The sequence below is a fragment of the Cibotium barometz genome, chromosome 63 (assembly GCF_041138505.1).
Source record: "Cibotium barometz isolate CiBa-2024 chromosome 63, ASM4113850v1, whole genome shotgun sequence".
Lineage (NCBI taxonomy): Eukaryota > Viridiplantae > Streptophyta > Polypodiopsida > Cyatheales > Cibotiaceae > Cibotium > Cibotium barometz.
This window is the reverse complement of record NC_141108.1, coordinates 17,778,372-17,802,584: the sequence shown is the minus strand read 5'-3', so window position 1 is coordinate 17,802,584 and position 24,213 is coordinate 17,778,372. Positions and strand designations below refer to the sequence as shown.

Here is a 24,213-nt window from a genome sequence, read left to right as displayed (position 1 = left end):
CAAGCTTACATGAAATATATTGTGGACCTTAAAATGGGATGGGAGTTGTAGCTTATAGGCACTTCTGCCCAAATACTTGATGACTGTATAGGGCCCACAGTATCTTGGGCTGAGTTTCTTATATTTCCCAAGTGATAGAGAGCTACGCTTGGGTCATATACCCATAGTAGAAGAACTTTGTCTCCTTCCTTAAAGATCCTTTCAGACCTCCTTATGTCAACGTAATGTTTCTGCTGATCTTGAGCAGCTTTAATATCTTTTTGGATAGCCTTGGTCTACTCTTCCATCTCCTCGAGCATTTTTTTGGGAGGCTTTGATTCTTAAGGTTGGATTAGAGGAATTCAGATAAGATAAGCACTTCTGCCCAAACACTTGATGATTGTATAGGGCCCACAATATCTTGGGCTGAGTTTCTTATATTTCCCAAGTGATAGAGAGCTACGCTTGGGTCGTATACCCATAGTAGAAGAACTTTGTCTCCTTCCTTAAAGATCCTTTCAGACCTCCTTATGTCAGCGTAATGTTTCTGCTGATCTTGAGCAGCTTTAATATCTTTTTGGATAGCCTTGGTCTACTCTTCCATCTCCTCGAGCATTTTTTTGGGAGGCTTTGATTCTTAAGGTTGGATTAGAGCAATTCCTAGGCTATAGAATGCCTTAAATGGTGACATCCTTATGCTCTAGTGATAAGATGTACTATAGGAAAATTCTACTAGAGAAAGGTATTGAATCCATCTTCTTGGCTCCTACCCACCACCCCAGTATGCTCTGAGAATGTTCTCAATTACTTGGCTAATTCTCTGAGTCTGGCCACCATCAGTCTCTAGATGGTAAGCTATACTGAAGCAAAGTTGAGTACCCAAAGCCTAAAATAAGGACTTCCATAACTTTGAAGTGAAGTCAAAGTCCCAATTGATGACTATTCTTTTCGGTAAACCATCAGAAGCTTAAAGACCTCCTTGATGAATAATCGGGCAACATAAGAAGTTTTGAAGGTTTTGTTTACCGGTATAAGATGAGCTACTTTGGTGAGCAAGTCCACCACTGCAAAAATGGAATCATATTCTCCTTGCACAGTGGGGAGACTTGTGACAAAATCCATACTAATGCATTCCCACTTCATTTGAGGAATATCCTAGGGTTGAAGCTTTCTAGCCGGCATCTTGACTCTTTCAGCTTTGATCCTTTGACATGAGAGACATTGCTTCAAGTATCAAAGGACATATTTTTTAAAGCCTGCCTAATGATAGCTCCTCCTTAGATAATTTAAGGTCTTTGCATATCCTGGGTGCCCTATGACGAGGCTATCATGAGATTCATAGAGGATTAGCTTCTTTAGGGAAGGGTCTTAGGAATACATAGAGCTTGTGATTGAAGTAGAGGCACCCATCATGGGTGAAGTAACCCTTGACTAGATTTTTCTCTTTCCCTAAACTTTCCCCTTCTTCGACTAAGTTCACCGTCCTTTGGTAGTCAGGATCATGAAATGAGATTTCTTTCACCTTGACCAATATGGGATTATTGGCATAGAAATTGCACTCAAGAAAGATTTGCGCAACTAAGTGCATTTGCTACTACATTATCCTTCCTAGGGTGGAATTTGATGTCGAAGTCACATTCTTGTAGCATTTCAACCCTTATTCTCTCTCTCATATTGAGGTTAGGCTGCTGGGTGAAGATCCACTTTAGACTCTTGTGGTGGTTAGTTACAAGCTGGAACTTGTTCCCCAAGAGGTAATGTCTCCATAACTTAAGGCAATGAATAGTTGATAAGATTTCCAAATCATGGGTGGCATAGTTGGCCTCATATTGCTTCAGCTTGCGAGAAGTATAAGCTATCAGTCTTCCTTCCTGGGCTAATACACCACCAAGTGCCACACTACTGGCATCAATATAACCACCTCAAATTCCCTTGTGAAATCGAGAAGTTTCAAGACTAGTGTTGAGGTAATGATGGCCTTGAGCTGATCAAAGCTGACTTGGTGGATTGGCAACCACACTATTTTGAAATCCTTCTTAATAATATCGGTTAAGGGTGCAGCTACCAGGGAGTAATCTTTGATGAAAATCATGTACCATATCCTGTGATTCCCAAAAATCCATGAACTTCGCAGATTGAATTAGGGGGTGGCCATTTTAGTATATCTTTAACCTTGGCGGGATCTACAGAGATACCATCTCTAGGGAGAAAACGAATCCAAGATACTCAATCCGGTGAGTAAAGAAGGTAAATTTTCTTTTCTTAGCATAGAGTTTATGTCTATGCAGCAATTACAGAACTCTATGCACATGCTACTAATGCTCTTCCATTGACTTGGAGTAGACTAGAATGTCATAAAAAAATACGAGAACAAATTCATCCAAGTAGGGATGCAATATATCTTGCATTAGGTAGTTGAAAGTTGCAGGAGCATTGGATAACTCAAATGACATCACAATAAAATCATAATGGCCATAACAAGTATTGAAAGCTGTCTTGAATATATCTACTTCCTTGACTCTAATCTGATAGTAGCCAGACCTTAAATCTATCTTAAAGAAGATCTTGGCCCCATGAAGCTTGTCAAGAAGCTCTTCAATGTGAGGGATAAGGTACTTATTCTTGACAGAGTGACTTAATTTAGCCCCCGATAATCTATGCAGAGATGAAGAGCGCCCTCCTTCTTCTTTAAGAAAAGAATAGGTACTCCCCAAAAGAGAGTTGTTGGGGCATACAAATCCTTGCTCAATGAGTTGGCGAAGTTGCTCCTTGATCTCAATGGCTTCAGGAGAGACATTTTATAGGGCCTTTTGGAGATAAAATGAGCACCAGGAATTAGCTTAATCTCAGGGTTGACTTCTCGAGAGGGGATTTTAGTCCTATAAGCTCATCTCAGGAAAGATGCCAGAGAATTCTTGGAGCCAAGAGGGTTCTGATTCTTTACTGGGTTGGGTGAATGTGTAGAGTTTCCTCTTGGAGGTGTGGTAGCCCATAACAAAACACCCCAAGAATAGCTAAAGTTGCAGCCTTCAGATGACATGTCAAGAATAGACTATACCTAATCGAGATCTAATCTAGCAAAGCAGTAGTTTGAAATTAACAGGTTGTGGGCTACATTGGGTATAGGTACTTGTTAAAACCCTAAGATGTCTCTAGATAATTGTTATGCATAAACATGCATAAATCAGCATAAACTCATCCACCCAACCACCCCCCCGACCCCAAGGGATGCACACGTGAATTACAATGAAGTACCTTATACCTTCACCTTGATGTCCCATACCACCAAAATGTATGACTCCAATCCAGCAGCATGTAGCTGTAGTGTGAACTGGCATGAGAGTAGATACAATCCTCTATACAAGAGAACATCATATCATCACCTAGCCTCCATAACATCCCTTGAGTGTGCCCCATGCCCCTATTATATGGGAGGGCCCTCAAGTGACTCTTGACTCTCCATTTCCCAAGTATGACCCTTGGATGCCTAACCCTAACCTTAACCCTTAAGGTTAGTCATAACCCATGCTCCACTAGAGCTTGTTCCCATGCTCCCATGCTCACAAGCCTAATGTGGGTTAGCCTCCTAGTATATAAACATATAATGTGCACATAACATACTTCCCCTCTCTCAAAACATTACACTTTTTCAATGAAAAGAAAGAAATCTGCACTGAACATTCTCAACCAACTCCCAAGTCGAATCCTATATTTCCCTATCTTTCCACCTAATTTTTACCTCAGGGATTAGTCAACTACAAAGTTTCCTTTCCCCCCTAAATTTAAGTACCTTTTCAGGTTCATGTGGAACATAGGATAAATCCTCGACATCAATGAGTTCTTGATGAGGAGTAATTGTGTTATCCTCACCTCCTAGTTTCCCTTTCAATCTACTAAGATGAAAGACTGGATGAACTCTAACATGTGGAGATAGTTTTAGTTCATACGCAACCATGCCAGTCCGATGTATAACTTGAAATAGACCACAATATCTAGGAGATAAATTCGAGCATTTTCCTATTGATGACAAAGTCTGAGAGTCTTTAGAAACTTTTAAATAAACTAACGCTCTTGGTTCAAAAGACCGAGTTGAGCATCCTCTATTAGCATAGAACCATGCCTTCTCCTGAGCACTCTTGATAGAATCCCGAGCTTGGGTCAGCATTTCCTACATATCACGCAAGAAATCCCTGTCAATAAGACTGACATCAAAAGGTGCCCTGGGTTGATACCCATACATAAGCATGAACGGACTAAAATCAGTAGTAGCCGTATGTTTAGAACTGTTATAGGTAAATTCCATCATATGAAGATACTTTTCCCAATTTGATGATTTTCCAGAGACATATGCACAAAGCATATCCTCTACAGTCTAATTCACATGCTTTGTTTGCCCATCAGACTGGGGATGATCAGAGAAACTCATACTCAAAGTTGTTTCTTCGTTTTGTAAACCATTCGAAATAAAGTAGGAAAACATGGCAATATAACGGTAGGAACCAGGGATCCATCGGCGGCCCGCCGATATACCCACATCTGCACAAGGAATTATCGACGTCCCGAGTTACCCATGTCAACATAGGGAGTCATCAACATCTTGATGCGTCACATATGTACATCTGTAAACCTTCATGTGGACTATATACATCACCTAAAAGATAAAACTCGAAAAAAAAATGCCAACAAAGGAAGAATCCAAATTTCCTTAATCCAAACACAACAAGATAAACTCGTTGAACTCTAAGGAAAGAGATTTTAATAAGTGAAAAATACCGACGAGATTACACTCATCAAAACATGCAGGCTATAGATAAAAGAAGTTTATCTAGAGAATGCCTACACTACAACTTCAAGTGAATTAAGAAAATGAGATTGTCTTTGAATGTTGAGGTCAACATGCCAAGTGATGTTTTAGCAAAGCAACAATCTTGAGCCCAAATTATCTGATAAGATAATATATGTGAGGGATCACTAGCGTCCCATACCACCATGATACCACCCATACATTACTGATAAGATAATATATGTGAGGGATCACTAGCGTCCCATACCACCATGATACATGGAAGGGATCACATATATTATCTGATAAGATAATATATGTGAGGGATCACTAGCGTCCCATGCCACCATGATACCACCCATACATTACTTACCAATTTAGAACTCCCTAGTATACCATCTAGGAAATATAAATAAAATCCTGTATAAAAGGAATAAGATGGCCTTATCCCAGACTTTCATATACTAAAACCTGTCTCTATACACTTGAGACCACATTAAGGAATAACTCTTTCTGAGTACATCATTAGAAAATAATTTGAATTATTGGTGCCTTTCTAATAATAACTACCCAATAAACACAATAAAGATGGGGTAGAAAAATAACTCACCTAGATACATAAGCAACTAGGTATCCAAGTTGGAATATGTACAAGAGTACAAGGAATATACTCTAAAATTACGTGCAAAAAACAAAGGAAAATGCTACCTTCAAAGCACATGATATTATCCAAAAGATCAAAAGATCCTTATAAAACCATGGATAAAAGCATAGAAGCTCCTCGAATCCATGAAAACCATAGTTGATCATAAAAATCAATGCATGCCATCTAATGGTCATTAATCATGCCAAAAGAAGCATTAAAATTGGTGGCCAACTCATCAATCTGGAGTATATGAACATGGTGCCGTTCAAGAAAAACTTCAAAGTAAGCAAGTGAAACACATGTGTGTAGCACTCATTAAAAAACCCTAGACACAAGTGATCTAGGCAGAACCTGATGAGTCCATATAAAACTTGAAAAACATCTAATAAAAACCACCAAAACAAACAGATCAACTAACCCATGATAGAATTTGTCTTATAGGCTTAAGAAATTAAGCATAGACCACACTTAAATAAGTGCAAAATAAAATATCATGGAAAAGTGTCAAAGGTGAGACACACTTTGAATGCAGATTCTAGCCATCATTGAAGAAAGTAAGGAACATGTCCAAAAAGAATGGCTAAACAATGGTAAAAAATCATGAAAACATCGTTTAGAATTAATCCAAACAGAAATATCTACTAATATGAGGTATAATCGTAATAATAATATGCAAATAACGCGTATCTATCTAATATCAGCACGTGAAAACGTACTTCAACATTAAATAACCCTTGAAAATATTAAATTCTTGAGAAAAAAGAATTATCGTGATTTTTTTTTCTAATTTTCAAAGGACTTAAAATACACTAATTTTGAATTCCACCAAACCTATCTTATGGCATTCCAACCTATATTTTTCCAGAAACTTTTTAGCAATTAGATTTGCCAAAATACCATTGATATTTTAAAAATTACCAATTTTTAGGATTTTTAAAAATAATTTCTAGAATATTCCTAATTTCTCATGAGAATCCCATCGTTCACGAAATTTCCAATTCTGCCCGACAATTCTCAAATCTAATGAAAATTTATAATTTTAATGGATTTTCTAATTTTTTGGGTTAAAATATATATTTTTAAAGGAATTTGAATGGTCACGGACACCCAAATGGACACAACACATGCCAATCACCAACCCCACATTTTACAGAAATTTAAAATAACCTTTGTTTAAATTTTCACTAATTTTTAGAAAAACAAATTTAAAAATAATTTACCCCAAACGCATTAGAATATAAATTGTTAAAAATTTCAAAATCCTAATGGTTTTCCCAAGGTACAGAAAGCCAACAGTTTCGGGAAAATGAAAAGACAAAAAAAAAATCAAAATGTGAAAAGGTCAAAAGTTTTTGGAATATCTGGCTAAGCACCGCTATGTACTTGTTATCACTTTGGTGATCAAAATTTTGATGTGAATATCTTAAGATATTCACAGACCGTGGAGAAATAGTATGGTTTTTCATGCCAAGTCAAAGTCTAATGAAATAGTTGATTCTTATACCTTTCATCTTCTCTAACCTTAGGACAGGGATGGACACAGAGCAGGTTTTTTTTGACAACCACTCTCTCTCTATACCCATGTCTTCTCTTTCTTCTCCCCTCCTCCCTCCTCCCAACCCAACCCAGCCCAGCCCACCTCCTCTCCCCACCTCCCCATCCTAGCAGCCCCTCCCCCCCTCATGCTCTCTCTCCCCCTCCAACCCACTGCAACCAACACGCTCTCCCTCTACACACTCTATGCTTATCCCTCTCTCTCTCTTCCTCCTTCAACATGCACCCTCATGCTCTCTCCACCTTTGTCTATCCTTCTCTCCCTCTCCACCTCTATCTATCCCTCTCCCTCTCTCTCTCTCTCATTGCCACCGTATGCTCTATCCCCTTATCTAGCCCTCTCCCTCCCTCCTCCTCTCTCTTTCTCCCTCTACGCACTCGATCTCTCTCTATCTCTCTCCCTCTCTTTATCATCCTCCTTCAACATGCACCCTCACGCTCTCTCCACCTTTGTCTATCCCTCTCCCTCCTCCTCTCTCTTTCTCCCTCTATGCACTCGATCTCTCTCTATCTCTCTCCCTCTCTTTATCATCCTCCTTCAACATGCACCCTCACACTCTCTCCACCTTTGTCTATCCCTCTCCCTCCCTCTCTTCCTCTCTCTCTCTTTCTCCCTCTACACACTCTATCTCTATCTCTCTCCCTCCTTCAACATGCACCCTCATGCTCTCTCCACCTTTGTCTATCCCTCTCCCTCTCTCTCATTGCCACCATACACTCTCCCCCCCCCCTCTCTCTCTCTCTCTCTCTCTCCATGCCCGTCCTCCCTCCCTCCCTCCCCCCCCTCTCTCTCTCTCCATGCTCGTCCTCCCTCCCTCTCCCTCTCTCTCTCCATGCCCGTCCTCCCTCCCTCTCTTTCTCGCTCCATGCCCGTCCTCCCTCCCTCCCTCTCTTTCTCGCTCTCTCACTCTCCCTCTACACACACACACACACTCTCCCTCTCTCTCCCTCTCCACACACACACACACTCTCTCTACCTCTCTCTCTATTTCTCTTCATCCTTCAACATGCACCCTCATTCTATCTCCACCTCTTTCTATCCCTCTCCCTCTCTCTCTATGCCCTCCCTCCCCTCCCTCCCTTTCTCGCTCCCTCGCTCCCTCTCTATATTTATGTATGTAGAGGAGTAGGAGAGGGAAAAAGGATCAATCCCACCAATCTCTCTCCCTCTTTCTTGTAAATAGCCCCACTCTCCCCCACTTTCTTATCCCCCCTCTTTCTCTCTCCCCCCTCTTCCTTATGCTTAGTCTCTCTCTCTCTCTCTCTCTCTCTCTCTCTCTCTCTCTCTCTCTCTCTCTCTCTCCATATTCCTTATGGTGGTTAGTCTCTCTATTTTACTTTCTCTCTACATCTCATTCTATCTCTTTCGACCTCTCTATATGAAAATTCCCTAATTCATTACTTTAAGGAGAGGAGGAAAAAAAAACAAATGACACCACACTTTCTCAAATAAATTCATGTACACAATGAATAATGTTTTCCAAGGAAAATACAATCCGTAGTTAAGAAAAAATCCATGCAAATGAGAGTTCTCTAACTAACCAAAAAGAGAAAATCCATACATTTACATATTCTATTTGCCATAATTACTCTCCTTTATTCACTTAACGGGCAACACTACATGGTCTACTTCCAGCACTACTAAACTAGGTGTCCTTCTCTTTCACTACCTTCCTAAGCTCCTCTATTTATATGTCTCCCTCTCTATATGTCTCCCTCTATATGCATATTCAAATTCACAACTTTAAGGAGGGGAGAGATATAAAGAAAAAAAAATGAACGATACCATACTTGCTCAAAAGAAATCATGTACACAATGATTTTTTCCTTTGTAAAGAAAAACTCCATACAAACGAGATTTCTCAAATGAGAAAGAGAAAATTCATAACCTTAAGGAGAGGAATGAAATTGAGGGAAAAAAAACAAACGATAGCATACTTGCTCAAAGAAATTCATGTACACAATGAACTTCACCAAGAAAAATACATTCCATTCATAAGAACAATTCCACACATATAGATATTCTAGTTGCCCTGATTATTCTCCTCTATTCAGTTAACGGCGGCTAACATTACATGGTTTGATTGCCACTACTAAACTAGGTGTCCACATATTTTCTTTTTGATGTGTTCTTTATCTTATTTAATACGGTATGTATTTAAATAATATTAATATACTTAGAACACTTTACCACTCTACCATTTCTTTTATCCATTACTCTAGTATCAAACAAATAAAGATATTTTATTAGGTCATATATTTACTTAAACCTCATGAAGGGATGTAGGTTAGATATATTATCGTATCATCATTAAGGTGGAAATCAAACATGTATCTTATATAAATTAGGTAACTTATGATGCAGAATTATCATGATTATAAGTTAAATCTTGGAGACTATACACTAGAACTATATTTCTTTGAGAAAATCACTTTTACACAAGTCTAAAAAATAGGCTCTCAAAAAACCTTGCTTGGAGATTTTTTCTCAAACTATATATGTATCCACTTTTTGAGTATCATGCTTTTGAGTTTATATTTTGATTCCTTTGACCATTGTGGAGTGTTAAGCATGATATCATAGCGTGACTTGAACATTCTCACTTTTTTGCTCATGATTTGTTCCAAGGGTATAGAGAACTTACTTTCTTGCTCTTTCCTTGAATCTTACTTCCCTTTTACTTTGCTTTCCTACTTGCTAGTACTCTTTCCACTCTCTTTCGCAGCACGAGGGATAGTGCTAGTGAGATTCTTTTTTTGAGTGTTGTAGGTTCTTGAGATTATTTCTAAGCTTCAAGTGCCTCCTTTAGCAATGAATACCAAAGTGATTTGAGAAACTACTTGAGTCATGCCATTAAGTAGTCAGAGGACTCTTTTGTGGCAGTAATAAATACTATAGCTTTGACTCATAGCTCTTCAAATGTTGATAGATCGGATGAGGTGACTTGTTACATATCCTTATTGTTTAGAGTGAAAGGAGGTTCTTTTAGCTTCTTTGTTTTTGGTAGAGGGTTCTTGTGGTCTAATTGATGTTACTTTGGATACCAAGACATTCGATATGTTTCCTATATATGTATAATCATAGAATCTGTTATACTAATAGACAACCAATACAACATCTTTCTGGCTCTTTCATGTCATTCTTTATATGCCTACACTTGCTGAGAGGTGGAAATTTTTTCACTAATCTTTGGCTCCTTTTCATCACTTGTAATGAACTCCCAATATCATTTTTTCATAAGAAAATTAGTCATCTTGTGATGAACTCCCAATTTATCCTTTTTTCATAAGAAAATTGGTCATCCTAAACTTCCATGCTTGGAAGTTATTCTTGTCCAAATTTTTGCTCATAATTTGAAATCAACTATTAGACATGATTACTTGCAGAGAGCAACTTACCAAATGGTGCTTTCTAAAAACTTACCTAGGATTTCATCTCACAACTCCCAATGTCATTTTTTCATAAGTAAATTGGTCATCCTAAACTTCCATGCTTATTATTGTCCAGCTTTCCGTTCACAATCTAGGATAAACTATTAGACACAATTACTTACAGTAGCAACTTACCAAATGGTGCTTTTAAAAAACTTCTTCACTTGTAGCAAACCTATAATCTCCAACACTGTGGTACTGTAAACCTATTATATATAGCAGCTATATGTCTAGCCATATAAATATGCATCCACCAACTCCTGTAACACTTAGATTCTCTACATATACTACCTTGCAACCAAATTTCTATAACTTTGTATCGAACCAAAAATTGGGCATATATAGTCAAAATAAACACTTCAAAGAGGGTATGCAAAAAACTTGCAAAGCCAAAACAGGACTCAAAATGCCCCCAAATCGTGCTAAAACGTGAAAAAATGTAGTTAATAAGTTAACTACACACTATATGGTCTTCTTCCTTCACCCAAGAGGATGCATCAATATGAGATAATGACTTCCCTATTCCTGCTACCAAAGGTGTTGCTCCAACATCAAAGAGGAAAAGAGATAGAAATACCCTCACCCATGCACCACTTCCTTGCTTACCTTGTCCTTGCCTCTTTCTTGTCTCTTTAGCTCTGACACAAATCGGAGCTCTGACACCATAAAGAGAATATAGGAAAGAGGAAGATCTTGAGTTTCTTGTAAGAAAACACACACACAAGAGAGACACAAGAGAGAGATGGATGGTTGAATTTTCTTCTATATTTTTCTCCTCTATAACCATTAACATAAAGAGATAAAAGTACATACCATAAAGAAAATATAGGGAAGAGGAAGATCTTGAGTTAAGAAAACACACACACAAGAGAGACACAAGAGAGAGATGGATGGCTGAATTTTCTTCTATATTTTTCTCCTCTATAACCATTAACATAAAGAGATAAAAGTACATATTATAAGGAAAAGTACTTTCCTAGTGTAACTCAATCCATAGTGTAAACTGACTATATAAGCTGGTGCTAAAACTATGTCATATTGTAGTAATCCAAATATGGTTGTCCCATGCAGTGTTAACTCTATTTCTTGAAACCACTAAAACATCTAATTTTTGTGTTTTTCACTCTTTATCTTCACTAATCACTTTTCTAATACAAAAAAACAACACAATCACTGTATTTAATAAAAATTAGAAGGTTTTTATGGTTTTTTAAAATTTGTTTGATGCTAAGCTCACTAAAATGTAAGATACCTCTCATACCCTTCAATCCTTCGTGGTAGGTTGGAATCTCACCGGTAAGTAACAGCCCAAGATTTCTTATGAAGGTCACCTAATCAGGAGACAATTCTTGACTATCCGATATATGAATACATTCATGGTCTTGGGAGTCTTACCTAATATTTATCTATATTTTTCTTCTTTGGGAAGTACCCAACTAATTGGGTCCACCCTACCACCCACTTTCTAGATTTGGGATACGGCCAACTATGAGGTTTTTTTAATTACTAAGCATATTTGTTGGTGTACAAATGCATCACATAACAGAGTTCCTTAATTTAATTCCCTTCACGGGTTCCTTTGTCCCCTGATTCCAACAAATCATTTTAAAAACAATATATATATAATCATAAACTTGAATTACAACACAATCTGAAAGAAAAACATCCCTCGGTGCACTGAGTTACATACAATCTAGGTCTCGTAACCAAGTGTGGTGTGACGATAAGTTGCCACCACATACTAGTAAGAAGAAAAGTCCCTTCACTCACGTACACTAACATGAAACCTATCAAGCTCGAGTCTACAATCTTAGAAGGAACCCTCGCCTTGCTTTGTGGTGGGTTAACCATCATAAGTAATTACCCCAACTCCGTAATACTCAAGAGTTGGTTGCACTGGGTGGGGGAATACCTAGTTGCACTGGGTGGGGGAATACCTAGCTGCCCCAAACTGATCACTTTGGAATGGTTATTCATAAGAGAACATGTCCCTTGATTTAATTTTACAGCAACTTTAAAATATGTTACCAGCCTTGTCGAAATCTTGCATCCACATTTCACGTAGTAATCATGCAACAAACATACTCACATGAGAGAGATATCCTTTCTCTATTTTCCTAAAAAAAAATTCCTAGTTAAATGCATCAAACGATTCTCTTTTCTTAATCAAAACTTCTAAGGTTGGTCCACTTACATGACGAGGTGGAGATCCAATATTCACGCTACGGGAAGGCGGGCTGGTCCACCACTTCCTTGGGGGACATTTATAGCTACCACTATTTGAGGTTCAGTGACATCCTCAATTACCCTAAGACACCCCGTTCTCGCATTCTACACGTCCTCCATGAGCCATTATTCTTTGTCATAGTTGAACCTTTTCTTTTTGCCAAGAATCAACTCACACGGCTTGGGAGTCGAACATAAATCCTCTCTTAGGTAGAATATATTGAGAACCTTGAATGACTGAGAGAGGAATATGGGAGTGAGAGAGCAAGAGAGGTGGAAGTAGTTTGAGAGGAGATCAAGAGAGGGATATATATGGTAGTTTGAAAACAAGGGAGGTGGAGGTGGTTGGAGAAGAGAATGAGAGGGGGAGAGTGGAACTCGAGATTGAGAGAGAGAGAAAAAGATACTAAGACCAAGAGTTTCAGAGGGAGAAGGAAGTATGTGAGTGGTAGTGGTGAGGGAGGTTGGTTTTGGTGAGGGGTTTTTCTAGGGGAGAAGGAAGTATGTGAGTGGTGAGGGGATTCGCTATAGCAAGAGAGTATAAGAGCGGTGGCAAGGATCGAGAGAGAGGGGGTGAGTGTACTGGTGAGGATGGTGAGGGGCTACGTACGAATGAGCAAGGAGAGTGAGGGGGCCAGTTGACGAGTGAATAGAAGAAGTGAAGGATTCTCTTAACCAAAGGTGGCAAGGGGATTGGGGTGGTGCATCATAGAGAAGGGTGTGGACTCCCTACTCAAGTGAGTTGGAGAGGGAGGTTACGTGGGGGTGGCTAGAGAGGGTGTGAACTAGGGGGGGGGGGGGGGGGGGGGGGTGAGGGGCTACAAGAAAGCCACACGATTATGAAGCTCTGCGTTGACTATGCCTATGGCAAACAGAGGTGCGAGAATGAGGGAACTCTGGCTATGGTGGTGGAAGAAACCAAGAACATGTAAAAATGCGGAGGTGAGTGTCTGCCTACGAAGAGAGGGTTCTGTCACTGAGACGAGAGGAGAGGGTCTGCATGGCGAATGAACGACGAAGGGTGTCTGGATGAAAGAGTGGGGATGGGGTTGATTGCTGAACACAACAATGACCAATGCCCGCTTCGAATGAAGGAAGAGGGGCGATTTATAGGGTATGAGGGCTGAGCGTGTAGGAGAAAATGTTAACATCACCGTGCAAAAGATGATAATGCCAACAACTAGGTTGGCTGATGGTGAGGAGCTAGTGGGAAGAAGGCGACAAGAATTTTACGTATCAAATCATCCAACAATGAGAAGAATATACCGTGGCCCTCCATAGTGAGAGTCCCAACGAAGGAGCAATGGAAGAAGACGAGGGGGTGGGGGCTGCGCTGAGAAGAAAAAACAAAACGGAGGGGGGGTGGTTGGCGCCAAAAAATAATAATTTTAACCCTTGTAATTTTGAGTAGAATTTTACATCCTTTCCCCCTTAGATGTCCTCATCTCGAAAGTAGGTAGGGGAAATCTTGATATAACTTAGACTCATCTTCCCATGTAGCATCTTCTGCTGGGAAGTCTTTCCACTGAACTAGATGTTCCCTTATGACTCTATTTCTCAGAGTCCTTTATCTAGAACAAACTAAGGATTCTATCGGGTTGAAGGTTGGATTTCTAAGATGCTTTGGGATGGCATAATGATTTGCTCATCATCTAGGATATGGTCAGGACTAGATACATAGGCTTTAAAAAGGCTTACATGGAATACATTGACTTTTAGATGAGGCGATAGCAATAGCTTATAAGCTTGGTCATTGATTCTTTTAGTGATGACATAAGGCCCATAATAGCGAGGGCTCAGCTTTTTGTACTATCCTAGAGATATAGAGCTTCTTTTTGGACGTACCCTTAAGAAGATCGTATCTCCTTCTTTGAATAGTCGTTGAGTTCTTGTGTTATCAGCATAATGCTTTTGTCTATCTTGGGTAGCCTTGATCTCCTGGACAGCTTTCATTTGTTGATCCATGTCATCTATAGCATTTGTTTAGAGACCTCTACTCTTTTCAGTGGATCATACCAATTTAATGGTGTTATACAATCTTGACCATATAAAACCTTGAAAGGGTACATACCTATCCTCCTGTGATGTGCTGAGTTATAGGCAAATTCTACCAATGCTAGGTAATGCAACCATAGCTTTGGCTCGCGATTGCAATAAGCCCTGAGTATGTCTTCAATGACTTGATTTACCCTTTCAGTCTGACCGTCTCATTCTGGATAGGCTATGTTGCAGTTTAACTGAGTTCCAAGTCCCTCAAAAAGAGCGGTCCAAAACCAAGAAGTAAACTTTGTATCCCTATCACTAACAATCCTTTTCGGAAAACCATGCAGTTTAAATATCTCTTTGATGAATATTCTTGCAATGTCTGAAGGTCTTTTTGGACATGAATTAAATGGGCTACTTTTGCCAATGTGTTGTCCACATCACCACCATGATATAATCATAACCCCCTTGAGCAGAAGGAAGATTTGACAAAATCCATACTAATACATTCCCACTTCATCTAAGGAATATCCAGCGGGTGCAATTTGTCTGGCATTTTGACACTTTCAACCTTGTTTCTCTGACAAGCTAGGCATTGTGTGACATACCTAAGTACATCCTTCTTTAATCCTGGCCAGAAAAAACTCCTTTGTGAACATTCAACATCTTTACATATCCTAGATGTCCGAAAAATGGTACATCATGATCTTCATGTAGGATTCAACCTTTTAACTCTCTATTGTTTGGTATACACATCCTTAGTTGATAGAATAAGCATCCATCACTAAGAGTGTAATCCTTGATTATCCTACTCTCTTTCTCATAGTGATTCTTTTGGGCCATAAGTTGTAAAATGTGCCCAAAGTACTCATCCAAAGCTATTTTTTCCTTTACTTCCATAAGTAAAGGGTTTCCTAGCATAGAGATTGTGGCTACAAAGGATTTCCTACTCAATGCATCTGCATCTACATTATCTTTTCCCTGTTTGTACTTGATTTCAAGGTCAAATTGAGTTTCACAGGCAAGAAAAGGGAGGAAAGTGAAAAAGAGGGAGAAATTTGTGGCATGAAAAATTGAGGAGGGAAATTCAAGTTTCGAAGTGGTCCCCTCACCATTTTTTTGATGTGAATAGTTTATTGTGAAGGACTACAAGGTACTATAGCTAACATGTCTCTAATTTTTCAAGATGGAAGCATCAATATTATATTTAGAAAACTTGATCTTATGATATCTAGTGGAATATCCATGTTACATGGATATTATAGTTTATTTTGAAGGACTACAAGGTACTATAGCTAACATGTCTCTAACTTTTCAAGATGGAAGCATCAATATTATATTTAGAAAACTTGATCTTAAGATATCTAGTGGAAGAAGATTCTGAAATATCCATGTTACATGGATCTACAATCCTAGTTCTCTCTTTGGCCCATTCTTTTTTTGTTCACTCCTTAGAGGGTCCCCTCACCATTTTTCTAATATGAATAGTTTATTGTGAGATGACTACAAGTTACTAAAACTAACACGTCTCTAATTTTTAAAGATGGAAGTGTCAATATATTATATTTAGGAAACTTGATCTTGAGAGATCTAGTGGAAGAAGATTAAAAAAGATCTATGTTAGAAAGATCTACAATCCTAGTTCTCTCATTGGTTGGCCCATTCTTTTTTTGTTCACTCCACCACTCTTTTGAGTCCATAGTTTTCCGTATTACTAAGAAAAAGACGATCTTACGAAGGTGTAGCTCCTTAGAGGGAACTCTTTTGAGTCCATAGTTTTTCTAATGCTTTTAGCAATATAAAAGGTGATCGTACAAAGGTGTAGCTCTCCTCCAAGAGTAGGTGGATTACAAAGATGGTAGGGTGGTATCAATAACTCCGAAAAGGATGTTAACCAATCCATACCTCCCATTAGTATTAAGGATATCACATCATAAATGAGGACATAATCATTTGGATTCCCATAAACAATGGCATCAAGGTAGACTCAAAGTCAAGTTCTGACTTTATCATCTAAGAAATGAACCAATAAGTATAAGAAACCAAGAAACAAAATAGAGTAGCTAAAGGAAAACATGCAATACTAGAACCCTAGCCAGTTCTAAGGCCATGAGGTGATCGAGTAAAAAAGGTGACGGTAGACCAAGGCATAGCTCTCCTCCAAGAGTATATGGATTGAAAAGATAAGGTAAAGAATCAACTTAAGCAGATGGTAGGATACATAACTCCAAAGGATGTTAACCACTAGATAGTAGAAAGGAGATCATGACCAAAATAATGAAGACATAATGAGTTGGATCCCCAATATCAAGAAATGTATGTGGGGGGGAATAAAGAGAAGATTCTTCATGTACTCTTGAGATAATGAAGAGGAGCCAAGGCAAAATCCTAAAGAGACAAGCATCTCAAAGGCATATAAAGGCAAAGCGAATGCTTTTAAGGATGAGTTGGAAGAAAATGATAAGCAAGAGTAGGAAGAGGAGGAAGAAAGTATGAATATGACCAGAATAAGGAGGACCACCAACAACAAGGAAGAAGACTAGAACAAGGAGGACAATGTGGAGCACAAGGAAAGGACACATTGAGGTGGGGATGAAGAAGGAGAAGAAGATGATGAGCCCCACTGATCAATGATGCAAAGAAACCTTCAAGAGGAGAGAGCAGACATTTTTAAGAGGTTTTAGTAATAAAGCCTATAAATAAGACAAAATCTACCTAAAGCTCTGTGAGATAGAGGTTTTTCACCTATAAATGAAAAAGTTATTTTGGAACACTTTAGGCACAAGATAAACAAGGCCATGGGTTGGACAAAGAAAAGAAAGTCACTAACTTGGACAAGCATAATAAGGGGAAAGGGGAGCAAGCAAAGGAGTCAAGAACAAAGTAGACACACCGGTAACTCCAAAACTGATGTTGAAGCCCAAGATGGAAAAATGGGTTGTACTTAAGTAGACTACTCTCTATGCGATCCAAGTACATATAATGCAATGCCTCACTTCTACCTACCCATCTACCTAATAAAAACTAGAACCTATACTTCACTATTGAAATTTGAAGCCTTTAGAGGATCAAAGACCTTCAAACCTTCTAGAGAAGGTCTCTAGAAAATAGGGTTGCAAACGAAGACCCCTATTTTAAAAATTTCTCTAAATTTTAGACATAAACATACATAGTTAATTTTTGAAGGTCAAGCTAGTTTGGTAAATGAAGGTTAGGGTAGGCCTTCAAATTCTAGCTGTGCTATCATGTCAAAGAGTTTAACCAATTGGTGGGCTTGGTAAGAAGTCGATGGTCAATGTTACTTTTGAGAGTTCATGTGGAAAAGATTAAGGCAAACATTTAATGCCATTGCGAGCCATGTAGGGAGGTGTTTTAGATAGCAAATCATTGTTAATTGTAACAAGTTTGCCTAGTCTAATCTTAAGCCTACCTCATTCTTGCGCCAATGAGGTCGATGAAAAAGATGACTTGAGAGATGGAGGAGCATCAGCAAGAGGTTGAAGCTTTGTTTACAGCCTTAGTCATGCACGACAAGCCGACACAAGGAGGATGGTTGAAAACACACTAGCACTACTATAGGATGGCATATACCAAGGTGGCCTTAGGGCCAAGAGAGATTTGAGACATGCTAATGGGGGGAACCTTGTATTTGAGACATGCTAATGGGGGGAACCTTGTAAACCTACCATACTAATATGTAATAGATAGTCCTATGAAACAATCTACGAGTGTAAGTATATAAACAACTGACAGCCTCAATGTTTATCATTTGTAATTTTTTTTCTTCGAGGCAAGGTCAACGAGGCACAAATGTGCCCCATTAACCTCGCTCCCATCTCCTCAATGTTTATCATTTGTAATTTTTTTTCCAAGGTCAACCAAGCACAAATGTGCCCCATTAACCTCGCTACCGTCTATACACTAACAAGAGGGATGAATCCCAATGCAAAAGAGGAGATAGAAATATTGGATACACTCTTATAGCAGTGCAAGGCTAATATGAAGCAAACTCAAGAAGGATGAGACACTATGCAAATGGTTGTAGGAAGCCATTGAAGTTCAAGGAGAGAGATTGGGTCTTCTTGAGAATTCCCAAGACTAATTATGATGCTTATAAGAGCGACATAAACACCAAGTTAGCTCATCAGTAATATGGGCCATACAAGATTTTGAGATGTGTTGGTGACGATTGGCGTTTCCATCAACCACAAGAATTCATGATGTGTTTCATGTATCACATCTTAAAGCTTACCTTAAGCCGAAAGTTGTTGTGCAAGATGAGCTACCTCCAAGCAATGAGGAGGAGATGATTGAGTATATGCTAGAATTGATTTCGGACACAAGAAACAGGGTCCTTTGCAACCGTTCCTTGATAAAATATTTGGTCAAATGGTACGGATTACCTAAGAAAAAAGCTTCTTGACAACCCACCTCTACACTAGAAGGGTTTGATGGATTATTGGATGCATTTAAGGGGTTCAATGAGACTTAATAGCAATGCATTAGCTTGCTATAATTCCTTGTAAATTCATTATGGATAGCCTTATACCCTTTGGTTTTGAATGCATAGTACTTGGAAGTTACACGAAGCTCTTATGCCATTATGGAGTAGATGTTATGACTTGTTTTGAAGGCTATTAGGACAATTTACAACCATATACATGTGTTCTTGGCACCACATACATGGCATGAGTACGAGCATGATGTTGACATGAGTCCTTGGTGAATATACTCCATCCAAGTGGACTGTATTAGTACACATCTATGGTTTCAAGGATGAACACTCTTGGGTGGGAATGTTTTGTATCAAAGTTTAAAAGGTCTCATGTGATTTGGACCTAAGGCCAAGAGATTCATGAATGGGAAAATGACCATGCCCATAGACACATTAAAGTGTAATGTGAAAGGGTGATCATGTAGACAAGTCAAGTAAGCCTAATTTGACACTAATCATTTTACTAATAAAAAATTATCATCCCTCTCTCTTATCCTAGACTAATCACTCTATGTTACGCTAATCCATGCTAAGCTAGGACAATCTAGGTTAGTTGTAGCTTTCTTTTGACATGCTTCCTCATATTGTCCACACTACACATAAACGGTGCATGTGAGCTTGATCAAGTTAGCATATGCAATACTCATATACACATGATTTTTTTTAATCAAATCTATGCTCAATCTTGCCGAAGGCTGTATATCATTCTTATATGTTTCTATATATATAAATGAATGGTTGGCTGATATGTATGTGGTGGTGGTGGCTTCAAAAACCCAGTAGTGTCCATGAGAGAAATGGATAGCATAATGAAGTTGAATGCATGTGACGTCATGGGGTGGGCGCCTTGTGCCCCTGACTGGGTTGTGTTGTTTGATTTTTCTTACATGATCAGCTAGCCATCCTTTTGTTATCAACCAAGTTATGCATGCCCCTTGCTTGGGTTGCGTTATCTGCTTTTTCTTATATGATCAACGAGTCTTCCTTGTATTCAAGGCTTCAAACTTTGTGTAAAAGGCAATGCAAAGACCTCAAAGTTGTCAAAGCACCCCAATGAAATAAAAAGTGAAACCCCCACAACACATTAAAAGCGGCAAGTAAAATCAATGCCATATCAAAATGCCACATCATAGGGTTAGGCCTATATTCAAGACATTCATACAGAAATGCAGCCAGCTTAAAATCTCTCCATATATCTGGACAAAAGCAGAGATAGCCTTCAATCAGATCTTGCCATTTGAATTGGTTGCACAGTGGCAAAAAATTGAATTGGTTGCACAGTGGCAAAAAATCCAATCCTTTAAGGACAGCGGCAGACAAACCATGCAGCACAAATAATGTCTGGAGAATATAGAGCATGTATAGGCATTTGCAGATGACATTCTCTAAAAGAGCTAGTGCCTTTCATTACAAGTGAGGGGTCTAGGCCTTCACATCTAAGACCACCAAGGATCCTCTCCAGTCCGGAAATCGGTCTCCGGCCATGGAGACAGTAGCACCTTCCCATCATCGACATCGACATGAGCAAGAGCAAGAGACTGCCAACAACAAAAAGTCAGCCTTAAAAGCCCTCTTCTCTTACAAGCACAGTACAGCAAAGCAAACAGCTCTTGCACAAGACCTCTCAAGCCAGCAGACCCCCTAGAAGGGACATACCAGTGAAAACAAACAAAGACTTACCAAAGGAGCAGGTCCTCTCACAACCTTCCCTTGGTTGTTGTACTGAGAACCATGGCACGGGCAAATGAACTTGTTTTCTGCAGGGTTCCATGGTACCACACAACCAAGATGTGTGCATACGGCATTGATACCATAAGTGGCAAGAGTTCCATCATTTTCCACGACCAGGTAGGTGGGATCACCCTGAAACAGACAAATACTTCACGCTTGATAGCACTGTTTTGGCAGTCAACTTTGGTTCAAAGCCTTGAGGAGACAAGTCTTGGGTTGCAAAGTCCAAATTGAAGCATCAGCGACAATACCTTCAATCCCTGGCAGAGAGTTCTGTCACCGGGAGGATGAGTTTTGAGCCATGCAGAAGCAACGATGTCATTCCCTATGGCATCCTTTGCAATAAGGCCAGAACCTTCACCTCCAGAGCTGCACAACTACATAAGAGGTCAGGCAAGGAAGCCGTACAGGTTTCAGATCAGCATTCAAAAGCACAAGGCAATAACAGCCATTCCCTGCACTAAGCCTGGACGGCAAGCTTAAATGGTTCAACTGGCGGTCCACAATCAAGCCCCCACAGAATGGATGATGAAAACCCTTGCCTTGGGCACTTTCAATACATGCAATCAAGCAAAGCTATATTGAGCCCAATGCCATACCTGGGAGGCACAAAGAAGAGGAGGTAGGGGCCAAGTAAACCTGCGGTCGGTAGGGAGAGGGCACCCAGAAGCAGCAAATTCAGCAATTCTCTCTTCCCCATGTCTGGGACCCTTGCAGGAGCGGTTGCCATGGCAACAACTTTACCAGAATTTCTGTGCTTTACTGCTTGTCCTTTAAGTGGAGCAAAGGGAAGAAGTTGAGAGCCAAACACTCCATTGCTGGTGAAAGCAATCTGCAAACATCAGAAGATGGCAGCAGGCAATTGGTAACCGTAACATGCCCACATGACAAAATGTGGTCCCTCTCCTTTTACTTCCTTAAGTAGATCCTTCACTGGCAACAAATTGAGTTGGCCTCCCGCACGGGGCAGTATCAGAAGTCATGCAAAAACACAGAGACTAGACCCCGCCCATTCAAAGACACACAGAACAGATAAGAGGAGAAAAAGAGAATCCTGGCCTGGAAAAGCCCTACCCCAACACGAATCAGACCCAACCCTAACCTTAGTCCTATCCCTGACTGTGGTTATGGAGTAACCCTGCCTCAGGTGCACAGCCAAGTCTGATCGCCAATGGCATCTTTATGTTACAATTGGAAACCTTCGGATGGCAGAACAACACCGAGTAGCTGCGGCGTCCGCGTAGTGAAACACAGAAAAACTAGCCAGATATACCAGTTAAAGCATGTAAAGCTTACCTTAGAATGAAGAGCAATGGAGGAAGTGCCAGCAGAGGTCAGGCTGGACACGGAAGCCATAGCTGGAGCTCAGAACTTGATGATGAGCCCGCTTTCTCCCTCTTCTGCAGTGTAACGAATAAGACTATAGTGCGGTTGACGAGATTTGTAATTCAGAGGGCAGTGAAGGCCTTGCACATCCACATGATATATGATAAGAAAGGGCTATCATTATCCATATGGTTTTGCCGTCCGATCTCTCATTCCATCCAAGGGTTCAAATTCTCCCAAGTTTGCCCTGAAAGGCCTAACACACGCCGGCCAACCAAGTCCCCCAATCCAACGGAGGACTTTCTAAGATGTTTGGGTGCACAAGCAAATTGATGTATGGCATTACCTCCCAAGTCTGGCCAAAGCGGCAATGGGTAACATACAAGCATCAATTGTGTGTGTGTGTGTATGTGTGCACACACCCACGGCATATTGTTTGGCATTGAGATATTCCCATGATTTGAGCCATAAAACTTGTCTTTTTTTATTTTTCCTCAAACCTGAAAATTTGCATGCACTTGGCCTATTTCCCAAACCCTAAACTCCATGGGAGCTTATCCAAGCTTTAAGCAAGCTTCCTTGGGCATTATGGGACCATCAGGGAACCCATCTTCACCTTCTACACTCAAGTAAGCAAGAGGCCAAGCAACGTGGAGAAGGAGATGAAACGCCAAACCCAAGGAAGTCACCTACTAGACAAATGCATGGATCTCTGCCCCCATGGCCCTGAACAAGCCATTGGTGAGTGATTTTGCTTGATTTGGGACTAATTTGGTGTTTCTTGCAAAGCTTTCTTGGCTGTGGTGTAGGCAAGCAAAACCTTAACCCTAGCGTGGGGCTTTTACACATACAAGATTAGAAGCAAAAGGAAGCTTTCTTGGCAAAGATTTGAAGCATTTGCAACATGCTTGGCTTACATGAAGCATTTGGCAAAGCATTATCTTGCATTTCATGCTTCCTTTTTATGGGGAAGCATTACATGCTTCTCACAAGCATTCTTCCTTTATGGCTATGGCCAAGCATTACATGCTTATCACCAGCATTCATGCCAAGATTGGTGTTGTCTTGGTGATTTTTGGTGTCTTTTGAGCCTATTGGTAAGAGGCTTCGACATTCTTGATGGGAAGCATGGTTAACAATATCTGTTTTTAATTAAGATTACATTATCATCCTCAATATTTTTTCTTTCTTTCTTAATAGATAAACTATCTAATTTTTAAGTTAAATTAATATGATCAATTTTTCTTTGCTTATTCCAAAAATGAAGTAACAAGTAAAAAATATCTTTGAAAGTTAAAGTAATAAAGTAAGTAAGAAATATTTAAAACAATTTGATAACCTAAAAATATTTTAAAATTAATTAAAATTAATAAGATAAATAATATTTTTAGATCATTTTAAATTAATTATTTAATTATATTTAAAAATAAAGACTATTAAAAAATATGATAAATTGTTAATAACTTATATTTTAAATAATAAGTCATATGTGTTGCACATGAAAAAATACTTTATCATGAGCAAAACACATTACTTAAATTAAACTTACTTATAAATGTAAAATTTCTTCAAGCAAATTTCTTTTCCATCTTAGGGTTCGCACAATTTAATCACCTAATTCAAATTTTGAATTTGAACTATGCAACCTAGCCATTGAGAATAAAGATAATATCATTCAGCAAGTTGTAAAAAAATGCATGGAGAAGACTTAGCCTAGTTCATTATGGATCTACAATTATGGCATCATCATCAAGAGCCTAAATTTTAAGGAAGTAGTTAAGTGACAATTGATAAGAGATAGAAGAACATCAATGCTCTGAGATATTTAGGATTGGGATGAGCATTTTCTGCAGATTGTTTCAAGTTATTACTCCATTTCCAAAAAGATTACACTTTAGTTTACGTAGTTTACATTCTTTGATGAGACTCTATCATATGTTTTCATCCAAATATATTGATTTGATTTACATATATATATGTATATATATGTATAATGTATATATATATATATATATATATATATATATATATATATATATATATATATATGTATAATGT

At 39.1% G+C, this 24,213-nt stretch overlaps 1 protein-coding gene across 1 annotated transcript; it reads right to left on the bottom strand.

Moving 5' to 3' along the window:
• Positions 1-20,182: 20,182 nt before the first annotated feature.
• LOC147603787 (uncharacterized) lies at positions 20,183-22,292 on the bottom strand. Its single transcript, XM_086795794.1, has 5 exons — positions 22,126-22,292; positions 21,429-21,661; positions 21,081-21,198; positions 20,779-20,961; positions 20,183-20,636 (listed from the first exon to the last, which is right to left on the bottom strand). The coding sequence occupies exons 1-5, from the start codon at positions 22,183-22,185 to the stop codon at positions 20,535-20,537; spliced, it is 696 nt and encodes a 231-aa protein (XP_086651920.1). The 5' UTR covers positions 22,186-22,292; the 3' UTR covers positions 20,183-20,534.
• Between the last annotated feature and the right edge of the window lie 1,921 nt (positions 22,293-24,213).

What these genes read in the sequence shown, in the direction of transcription:
- LOC147603787 (XM_086795794.1), bottom strand. Translation starts at nt 22,185, where the DNA reads ATGGCTTCCGTGTCCAGCCTGACCTCTGCTGGCACTTCCTCCATTGCT. An exon ending in CCATTGCTCTTCATTCTAAG is followed by an intron (nt 21,662 to 22,125) that starts GTAAGCTTTACA and finishes TGATGTTTGCAG; the next exon opens with ATTGCTTTCACCAGCAATGG. An exon ending in CTCTTCTTTGTGCCTCCCAG is followed by an intron (nt 21,199 to 21,428) that starts GTATGGCATTGG and finishes GTAGTTGTGCAG; the next exon opens with CTCTGGAGGTGAAGGTTCTG.